Source organism: Perca fluviatilis, chromosome 18 (assembly GCF_010015445.1).
Source record: "Perca fluviatilis chromosome 18, GENO_Pfluv_1.0, whole genome shotgun sequence".
NCBI classification, from domain to species: Eukaryota; Metazoa; Chordata; class Actinopteri; order Perciformes; family Percidae; genus Perca; species Perca fluviatilis.
In genome coordinates this window covers 10,657,987-10,668,690 of record NC_053129.1, presented here as the reverse complement: position 1 = coordinate 10,668,690, position 10,704 = coordinate 10,657,987, and the positions used below count along the sequence as shown (strand labels likewise).

At 40.3% G+C, this 10,704-nt stretch overlaps 2 protein-coding genes across 2 annotated transcripts in view; one reads left to right on the top strand and one right to left on the bottom strand.

Annotated features, from left to right (window-relative positions):
- The first annotated feature begins 2,390 nt into the window (after positions 1-2,390).
- On the top strand, positions 2,391-6,574 carry sf3b6 (splicing factor 3b, subunit 6). Its single transcript, XM_039782864.1, has 4 exons — positions 2,391-2,557; positions 3,600-3,718; positions 5,529-5,667; positions 5,937-6,574. Exons 1-4 carry the CDS (start codon positions 2,528-2,530, stop codon positions 6,024-6,026), a joined length of 378 nt encoding a protein of 125 aa, XP_039638798.1. The 5' UTR covers positions 2,391-2,527; the 3' UTR covers positions 6,027-6,574.
- An 875-nt stretch (positions 6,575-7,449) lies between these two features.
- vsnl1a (visinin-like 1a) overlaps positions 7,450-10,704 on the bottom strand; it is a 50,362-nt gene continuing 47,107 nt past the window's right edge. The window contains exon 4 of the mRNA XM_039781968.1: positions 7,450-9,636. Within this exon, the coding sequence (XP_039637902.1) occupies positions 9,439-9,636 (198 nt within the window). The 3' untranslated portion in view covers positions 7,450-9,438. The remainder of the gene's footprint in view (positions 9,637-10,704) is intronic.

Genomic DNA, 10,704 nt, shown 5'->3' with positions numbered 1-10,704 from the left:
GCACGGGTGAATTAGCCTAAACTTATATATATATATATTTTTTACTTATTTATTTATTACTTAGTAAACTGACAAATGAGTCCCATATCTAGGACAGATATGTCCTAGACCTACTAAAGATACTCCCAGATATGCGAGTGCTTGTGAATGCCAAGCTGTAACATGAATTCTTCATCTGATCGGTGTAACTCTTTAATGTCTTGAAATGAATGAATGTCAAATGCATTGCTCAACTACACGTTTTGGTTCAAAGAAACATTTTTGAAGGGATGATGAGGAAAGTGTTGCCTCAGTTGTTTCACCATCACCTTCCCCTACACAGACAGGATGAAAGCAAGGAAAACTGGTGACTGTGAGAAACATCACTATCAAAAAGCGTGCATAACCTTCGTAGACCGCAGCAGCGGGCATTATTTATTGTCCCCACTATTTTGTGTCGAAAAAGTTTTATTTGAACACAAGCGGATTCGTGCCTAAACAATACAGAACTAGGCTTCTGACTTGCATAACCACTAAACACACAAAAGATAAGCTGGCCTTGACGGTTTCATCATGTGCTCGAGTGCTGCCACACAGGCTGTTCTGCAATGTGTCCCAAGCCACAAGAATCAGCTTGTATCTTTCGATTTCAGTTGTTACCCGTCCTACTGAAGGAGTACTATAATAATAACGAATAGAAATCTCCCGAAACTGCCACGTCCGAGCGTGTGGAAGGGCTTATGGCGTTTGATTTGGAAGATCAGAGTGCCTTTGCCTAAAAGCTTTGGTAGCAGATTAATCTGGATCCTTTGAACAAACCAAATGTGCTCTAAATCTTCAAGTACCAAAGATTGATATATGAAATACACTATTCATGCATTAAAGGTCCATCAATTTTGAATATTAAAAACTCAACCAAATGAGTCCCTGTATTAGGACAATCAACATCCAACACTGCAACCGTGCACAGTAAAAAAGTAAAGTGAAAGAATGCAGCAGCAGTGGCAGCAAAAACTATCCTGTCCTGCTGGTAGTGTCCTGAGGAGTGACAGTCAGACACTGTCCCCGGACGGTCAGACACTGTCCTGTGACTCACATGATTGTCCCGGGACCATCAGACACTGTCCTGTGACTCCATGACTGTCCCGGGACAGTCAGACACTGTCCTGTACACTGTCCCGGGACAGTCATGTCGAGTCACAGGAAAGTGTCTGGGTGTCACAGGACAGTGTCTGACTGTCCCGGGACACTCCTCAGGACACTACTAACAGGACAGGACAGTTTTCGCTGCCACTACTTCTGCCACTAAAATGGCTTTCCATGGACCACCGCTCAAAGAGAAACACCTGCTAATTTGAGTATGATAAAAAAAAAAAAAAAAAATCATGCAAGTAGGACAAATTGGGATTTAGTTGATCCCAAGTTATTTGTGTTTCCCTATGTCTAATTGATTCATTAATAATTCCCTTGAAAACATTTATCAGCACAAAATCACTACTGAATGAATAGGCATAACTTAAAAAAATGTGACACATAAAACATTTTAGTAGGTCTTGGCAGAATAAAAAAAAATTCAAAAATATCAATCTATTCATACATTGCAGAGAGTTTTCTAATTTGGGACGGAGTGTAAAGCAGTGAAGCAGATTTAAAGTCATCACACTGATATAAAAGTGAAAGCAGACAAAATGTATTAATTATTAATTTTTTTTCATTTTGATGTAACATATCCTGTAATGTGACTTCAGTTATAAGCCTACCACAGCTTGGCGGAGGTAGTGGAACTTGCCAGTATCCCTCCCTATTTCTCCTTGCACAGTTTGTTTGGAGTGACTTAGACCTTTTTCACAGCAGACTTTTTTTTTTTGACGTGTCATAGTAGGAAAAGCACAGCTGAAATTGATAACCTTAACGATGGCTCAATTCCATCATGTGTCCCAGTAAGCTATTTCAGTGATACAAATGGGCTAATATAGCACAATACCAGGGCCTCTCGTAAGTGAAATGCAGCCATCATTAATGGGTTTGAACACACCTGTGCTTTTCCTACTATATATGACATGTCAACATGTCTGCCGTGAAGGTCTATAGGCCTACATTAGGCCTTTTTCACAGAAGCCATTTTGATCTGTAGTAGGAAAAGCACAGGTGTTACTGATAGCAGTCACAATGGCTCCGTTCTGATCATGTGTCTTGTGGAGGTATAGCCTATCTGACGTGTTTGTGAAAGATGATAATTAAACAATTGTGTCAAAATAAGTTGTTGTCTTTGTAAACGCTGCAGTTATGCTGTTTATAACATCCTCATCTGCACCGGTGAGGATTGATTCCTGGTGGATAATTGAAGTACAGCCATCCTGTGGGCGGCAGCACTGCGCTGTTTTTTGCACCCATTCGCTAAGTCGGAAACCGGAATTCCGTCACTACCAAGTGAACTGTCTACCGCTGCCATTTTAACCTAACGGGAAGAGTGGCGAGATAGCTAGCTAGCTGGGAAACTGCGTGTTTGTTGTTCAGCGGTCTTATTTACATCTACAACACTTTCACCATGGCTATGCAAGCAGCGAAACGCGCTAATGTAAGTTTGAGCGAGTCAGCTGGTTTGTTCTGTAAGAGGATTATAACTAATGTTATTAGCTTGGTAATGCTAGAAGCTAGCATCACCCAGCGCTAGCAAATGGTTAGCATGCTAACGAATTGAAAACAGCCCCACTAGCTACCTATGTTGAAACTTTCTGCATTCTTGCTTTTCTACACATATGCTAGCTACGTCTTAAAAGTTACTTGTTCGCGGTTTGAAATTTAGTTTTGGAAATTAAACGTTTTAATAGCTGTTCCTCGAAATTGACAATGTGCTAACGTCAGCTAGCTAGCTTTGGTAACGAGAATGGTCCTTAAACACAGTAACATTAACTTAACGCATATGTAAATTAGGGGTGAGTGGTGGCCTCTGTGAAACTAAGTTCATTATTAATATGGACTTAATTAATGGCCATTTAACATAGAAACGAGCCATTTAGCTAGCTTTTGAAAAGTTGTACTAGCTAGCCTTTATCGCAGTGCAGGTTAAATGAGCCCTGAAGTTAGTGTTTGCATTAGCTAGCTAGATTAAGGAACACTGAAAGTGTGCTGAATGTGGGGCACAGCAGTAGCTGTGTAATTTATCTGGTTTTTGATGTTATGACTATATTCCATCTTCATTAAGCATACTTCTTTTTATTTATTTATATAATTAGTTTACACATTTGCAACAAATAAAACAAGGATTACAAACAAATAAACCAAAAACAACACTGGCTCAGTTACATACATACAACCAAAAGTTATACAAATAATGGGAAATCAGCTCTCTCTCTCATCAAGATCTTTCAGGGAATCCCTGTGGCGAGATGGCAGAAACATCAGACTCCAAATAATTCATATGTGGCTCCCATACTTTGATGAATTGATTTGACTTTGAATGTAACATACGTGTCAAGCACTCCAGTGGTCCTAACCCAAACAGCAATTTATGCCAACCCTTAACAGCTGGTCATTTTTCGCTAATCCACTGCAGTAAAATGTTCTTCCTTGCACCATATAGTATGTGAGAATACAGTTTTTCTTGCTGTGCGTTGCAGATCCGATTGCCTCCCGAGGTGAACAGAATCCTGTACGTCAGGAACCTTCCTTACAAGATCACAGCGGAGGAAATGTATGATATCTTTGGGAAATATGGACCAATACGTCAAATCAGAACGTAAGTGGTAAATACACTGTAGCGTTTTGCGGTTTTTATATAGACCAAATGGGCCAAAGGAAGTACTTAATTGTTATTGTAGACACTGCATCAGATCTAGATTTCCACATATGAAATATGTTTTTTACGAGTGTGGTCAGTTTAGACTTATTATGACATGTAACGTGATGTAGTGACACACACTACTACTCACATTTGGGAGAGACGGCGAGTGAGATTACTGGCACTGGCGGTCGAGGGGCACCGCAGTGGCGAGCCTGTGGCAGGTGTTGGACAGTGGCAAATGGCACTCACCTGGTAATCGTGGAGACGCAGTGTAGCACCGCAGGCGCAACCTGTTGACAGTGAAGGGTTGCGGCGGCCTGGATTCGCCATCAGTTATGGCTGGGGCCCAATTTCCAGGGAAAACCCACAGGAGAGAAGTGTGTGGTTAGTTGTCATGACAGATCAGCTGCTGTTAGTAGGTTTTAGGATTTTTGTTGAGTGTTACTTTTTTATTTTATTAGTTCTGCCAAGGAGGTTATTATGGTTTTGCCGGGGGTTTTTTAAAATAAAAAGTAACAAAAATACACTATTTTATCATTCGTATTCACTTATTATTTCTATAGTCATTTCTAACAATCAGCTACAATGAAGAAAAAATAATTCTGTTTTATTATTCTTGAGAAAACTTATTTAAAAAAGCATGTGGGATACTTAAAGTGATGGTTCGGAGTAATTTACCCTAGGGTCCTTTGCACCATGACCTCGAGCCAAACACCCCCCCAGAAGCTTTTTTCACCTGGGTCTAACATTGGGAGAGTTAGCGTAGAGTAGCGTTATCAGCTGAATAGCTTAGCGCAGGGGCTAATGGATCCGAAGTGTCTCTTAACATTACCCCACATTACCACATTACATTACCTCTCTGCTGCTGCTGCTGTTACTACCGGGCAGTAAGAGTGCTTAGGGACGTCTACAAATTACAACACCGAAAAGAGATGCAACAAAAATATTTAATGATTAAATAAGGTAATGTCTCCAAACTTACCTCAATTATTACTTGTCTCCTGCTAGTTATACTACAGCACTTACTTTAAAAAATAAGTTAAATTAAAAAATATTTTTGTTGCATCTCTTTTCGGTGTTGTAATTTGTAGACGACCCTAAGCACTCATCTTACAGCAGCAACAACAGCAGAGAGCAGAAGCCAGCAGGCAAGTGTTATTTACATAAACTTCTGGTGTACTTACAAACTTTACAATCCATCGTTTTATGAGTGCATAACCTATATATATTAGTGTAGACCTTTGGTATCATTTCGGGAATTATTAGTGGGGTAATGTTAAGAGACACTTCGGATCCATTAGCCTCTGCGCTAAGCTATTCAGCGGCTAACGCTACTCTACGCTAACTCTCCCAATGTTAGACCCAGGTGAAAAAAGCTTCTGGGGGGGTGTTTGGCTCGAGGTCATGGTGCAAAGGACCCTAGGGTGAAATTACTCCGAACCATCACTTTAATAAATGAAATATTATAATCCTGTTTACACATTTTCTTTAAAAAAACAACAACTAGTTTTTCACTTTTTGTGTGACATCTAAGCAGCAGCAGAGTAGTCTGGCACGCCGGATGTGAAGTGCTTGGATAAAGCCAATACCCCCAATCAAACGCAGCAACTCAGCCGACAGGGGTTCCGCTTTGGTTCCATTAAAATGTGTTCTTTTTGTGTGGCTTGTACACCTTACCTTCCCCTTAGCCTAAAGACCTGCGGGACTCTGCACATGTTGGTTTCGTAGTCACTTCTGGTGTATTTTGCTCTTTGTCACTTCTCAGAGGCAACACACCTGAATCGAGAGGAACGGCTTACGTGGTTTATGAAGACATCTTTGACGCCAAGAACGCCTGCGACCATCTGTCAGGCTTCAACGTCTGCAACCGTTACCTGGTGGTCCTCTACTACAACGCAAACAGAGTACGTACGAGCGTCAGGGTGTCTGTAGGCATGGTCATGGGATACGCCCTTGTGAATGTCGCGCAAAAATATGGTTTCGATTTGTGTGTGTGTGTGTATATATATATATATATATATATATATATATATATATATATATATATATATATATATATATATATATATATATATATATATATATAATTTTTTAATCTTTAGAAAATATGAACATATATCTTCATGCACTTATTCCAAAAATGAATCCCCTTGTTTGTCAACCATCTTCGCAGGCTTTCCAGAAGATGGACACAAAAAAGAAAGAGGAACAGCTGAAGCTTCTAAAAGAGAAATACGGCATCAACACAGACCCTCCAAAGTAGCGTTCATCCACCTCCACGCCTCTCGCCTCCATGTTCAGAATCTTTCTCTGTCCATACAAACCTCCCAGGTTCCTTGGTTTTATGCTGGTGTCACAGATACAGATGTTGAAAATATTCTCTCTCTTTTTTTTTTAAATGAAATTAAGACGATTTTTTTTTATTTCCATCAGCAAATATGCGTGAAGTTGAACACCGTTTAGACGGGCAGTATGTGAGTTAACATCAGGGCAGGGAGCTGTTCACTCCTCTGTTTGGTTGATGATCCTGTCAAAGTGGTTGACCAGCGGGACAAACTCTTAAAACTAGATTTAGATGGTGACTGGTCACAGTACTCACCCTGGGCAAGATGTTGAAATCTCTGAGCATGTCACGTTTCGCTGTTTTTTTTTTGTTTGTTTTTTGTTAATCTTTTCATACTTCCACAATCTTACCTTAATTTAAAGCTAACCGTGGTCATGCAGTGTGTGTGTGTGATATGAAATTGAGTTGATCAGTACACACTATCTCAAGTGTATGGTTTCTGTAAAATAAATGTCCCTTTTCTTAAAGTTCCTGTCTCCTCCCTTTTGTACATACTGTAGATGTAATGTAGTGGAAGTGCCGTCCTCTGCGTGAACCCCTTCAGATCAAGGTTAGAGAGAGACACCCGATTCTTAGTTCTCCAAACAGCCTGTGATAATGTAATCCCTGGGGTTTTAATTTGGAGTTTGCTGTGCCTGTGAGTGGTGACACAAGCCTCCAAAGTGAACCCTGTGTAATCAGCAGTGGCATTGTGCCAAAGAATCATGGGTGAAACACTGCAGGCTTTCTCAGTCTTTTCCACTCGAAAGATTTTCTATCGAGTATAGACTTACTGTATTCTTACTTGAAATGATAATCCACTGAAAAACTAAAATCAAAGGTTTTCATAGAAGAAGAAAACTTTATTTAGGCCTACCAATACCTTCTTTCAACAGTGACATCTGGTGGTTCTACAGGGACATTTTTAGAAATCTGTCCTCAAGTAAGCAGTGCATCAGTGCAACTAGTGCCCTTTTATATAGATCTCTATATAAAGGGCACTAAGTGCAACCTTCTCCATAAAGCACCAAAAACTGGGGAAAAAAAAACATCAAACACAACGACTCAAAGGCGACAAAAACGTAAAAAGAAACATAACTCAATTAAGGTGACAGAAACAAAAAAAATAACTTAAAAGGTGACAAACGTCAAAGAAACAAAAAAAACTCAAGGCGACTAAAACGCTGAAAAACGTTGGAAAAAAAGCAGCAAAACAATAGGAAAAAAGCGACTAAAACCTTAAAATGAGTAACAAAAACTATGAAAAAAGGCCACAGTTTTGATTATTCAATCAAAACTATGACGTCCGACTGATACATCTACATGCGACGATGCTTGACAAGAGTGAACAGACCAGACGAGAGCCCATAGAGTTCCTTTTATTAGATTAAATCACAACACAGGGAGTAGTGCAGCCGTGTCGTCAGGGACACAATACATGCTACAAAAGAATCCTCGTACACGTATGCCGTTGCTTACATTTGGTATCTCGATAGCAATAATAGTAATAACAGAGTTGGAATTAGAAACATTGTCTTGGCCAAAGATGTTTCGTGTAAAGAAGTTCAGATTACAAAGTGACGGGGGGGGGACGAGCCCCACTGCTGAGAGATGACGATGGACGGTTGGATCTTTATTGCGATATCTCCTTTTAGCCTCCCTTCAAACACTGGTAGCATTGAACGCAGGTTAACGCGTGTCTGTCTGCGGTGCTGTCAGACCGGGGCCAGGTCAACTTGTTTTAAGTGGGCTCACAGGTTCTTTTCCAAATCATTTTGTAAGGAAGGCACCGCACTTCACTCAACTTCTCTACATTTAGAATGCATCAGTACGTGTACAATGTGTGAGAGGAGGGAGTAAAAAAGTACAAAAAGGTTGACTGATTGGTAAGAGAGAAATACTTTTGGAGGGTCAGGGAGGGCGATTTTTGTCCAACTTGCTAAAATGCATGGCTTTGTAGCAAGGGCTGTCGTCTACTAGTTAACGGTGTATAATGGAAAAAACCATTCGCTGCTCCTCTCACCACTTCAGCACTCATTTACTTCCACTGAAAAAGACACAACTACTACAGAAAGTTCAAATGCTGCACGGGCCTTGTTTCTTCTCTACTTAAACGCTCTTAAAAAAAAAACAACCTCTGAATTCATCGTGTTGATATGCGACCTGCAGGCTAATTGGAAGAAAGAAAACGTGGACGTGATGGTGACACCGAGGTTATAAGTAAGTTTGATAACAATGCTCTCTCCAACTATAGATTAATACTTAGTTCTTTCTTCGTATCTAATTTAACTCCATCTAAACGTTTGATTCCTCCGGTCCGTTTGCTTCACGAATCCTTCACATTCAACATCTGCTTATTCATAATGAGATTATTGAGTGTGTTTAAAATGCACAGGGGGGCAGGCGTTTAGCTCTTAGCAACATATAGAACAAGCTAATCTACAAGGAAACATGCTCCCACAGTTATAGCAGTCAAAAGAGAGCGCCTCGACAGACCACAGGGAAAAGACATCCCATACACTTGCAGGAGGACCTACTTTTACCTCGTTTCGGTAAAAATCTTTTCTCGCAGCTTCTCTCTCGCTTTGATAAGGCTTTCTGTCTTCGATTACAGGATGCTAAATGAGGAGATTTTTTTAATATATTTTTTTTAAGGCAGAACCTAAAGGCATGCAAATGAACTAAATTGACTTTTTATTTATTTTTTTATTTTATTTTACTGACAGTACAAGCATGTATCAGGAGGGAAAAGTTGGACCAAAGGCTAATCCATCTCTTCTAGAGCTAATATTGGAGACGATGGATGGGAGTGTCTTATTGGAGGCAGATAACATTAATCGGAGGAGTTTGGTTCCGTTGACATTACTCAGAAACACGTGCAGCTAGCGTCAGGAAAACTCCTAACAATAAATAGAGCAGCGGCGAATTCAACGTAGCACATCACCGATGCGCAAGCTCCAGTAGAATGAAACTGTATGGAAAATACTTTGCACACTTCACATTTTGGCAGTTGATCTTTAAATAATTTTAATATATATTCATATTTATATATCTATAATATATTATTTGTGCGAGGTGTTCATATGTAGTGTGAGGTGTGTGTATTGTGAGTGTGTTTGTATTGTACATACAGTATACGGTGTGTTTGTATGTATGCATGTATGTTGTGTATAGATCTTTTTTTAATAGCAAATAACATTCTCATGCACACGAGTGTTTCAAACACAAGAAGCAGATCCATTGAAAGGTAGTCCCAAGCATATATATATATATGTATTTTTTCAGTGGAAATAGCTGCAAACTGAATGGAACATGAAATTCTTTGTGTGTAGTCCGTGGCGGCTGGCCGAGCCTATTTCTGGAGATCACACTGCAGCAGTAGTACGATGGACGGGTCGCTCTTGGCCGCCTCTTTGAACTCGTCCAGCGAGATCTGGTCATCGTTGTTCTTGTCCATCTTGGAGAAGATCTTGTCCACCCTCTGCTCGGGCGTCAGGCCGTCCTCGTTCATCTTCATCATGATCACCGTGCCCACCATCTTGTAGATCGCCTGCAGGGGGAGAAAGAGAGCGGCAGAGTTTTTTTTCTTTAAAGTGCTCATATTATGCTCATTTTCAGGTTCATAATTGTATTTAGAGGTTGTACCAGAATAGGTTTACATGGTTTAATTTTTTTAAAAACACCATATTTTTGTCGTACTGCACATTGCTGCAGCTCCTCTTTTCACCCTGTGTGTTGAGCTCTCTGTTTTAGCTACAGAGTGAGGCGTCTCACTTCTGTTCCATCTTTGGTTGGGAGTCGCACATGCTCAGTAGCTAGGTAAGGACTACTAGCCAGTCAGAAGCAGAGTATGAGGGCGTGCCACGCTAGCAGCTAGGCGAGCATTATAACGTGTGTTACAAAGTGACGCACGTTTGTCTCTGAAGTAAAGGCTGGACTACAGTAGAGCTGTTTGGAGCAGTTTGTGAACAGTGTTTTCTGTTGGAGATGGTAAGTCCCTTTGGGGTGGACTTGGGCTTTTTCACTTTGTAAACCTATAACATGCACAAAAAAGATATATAACACAATAAAGGAAAGGGGAAAAGCCAAAAGGCATAATATGAGCACTTTAAGCAGAGATGAAGTACATCTCAAGTCTCTTAATGCAGAACCTCAAAGAGTGGTTTGGTAAAATATCATGTTTTTAGTTTAAAATTTAAAACAGCGTTTCTCAAACTGTCTGCAAGCCACTCCAAAGCCTAACAATGAGGAGCATATTAGTGATTCCATCCATGATTCTGTTATCACAGAAACTATAGGGCTCTACATTAACGCTGTTATCAGTCTGTGACTGACCCCAGTCAAAAGAAAAAAGAAAAAGAAAAGACACTTGCCAACAGGATGAACAACTTTTCTGGAGGAAACCCCTGATTATTATTTGAATTGTATTGAATTGTTATTTCTGTGTTGTCGTACTTCAGCACACCGACACCTCCAATTTATGTTCCAAATGCTCAGCGTGACGTTTGAAGGAAATACGGAGGAATAAAGTTTACGGTTCCTGTCAACTGACAGGTTGGATCGATGGCTTAAGACAGACATTGCTTCCCCCTGATGTCTGAGCATAAGCAGCACCATT

Excerpts from the sequence above, each read along its gene's own strand:
- sf3b6 (XM_039782864.1), top strand. The coding sequence starts at position 2,528 with ATGGCTATGCAAGCAGCGAAACGCGCTAAT. Across the intron at positions 3,719-5,528 it reads CCAATACGTCAAATCAGAAC|AGGCAACACACCTGAATCGA; the intron begins GTAAGTGGTAAA and ends GTCACTTCTCAG. Across the intron at positions 5,668-5,936 it reads TCTACTACAACGCAAACAGA|GCTTTCCAGAAGATGGACAC; the intron begins GTACGTACGAGC and ends CCATCTTCGCAG.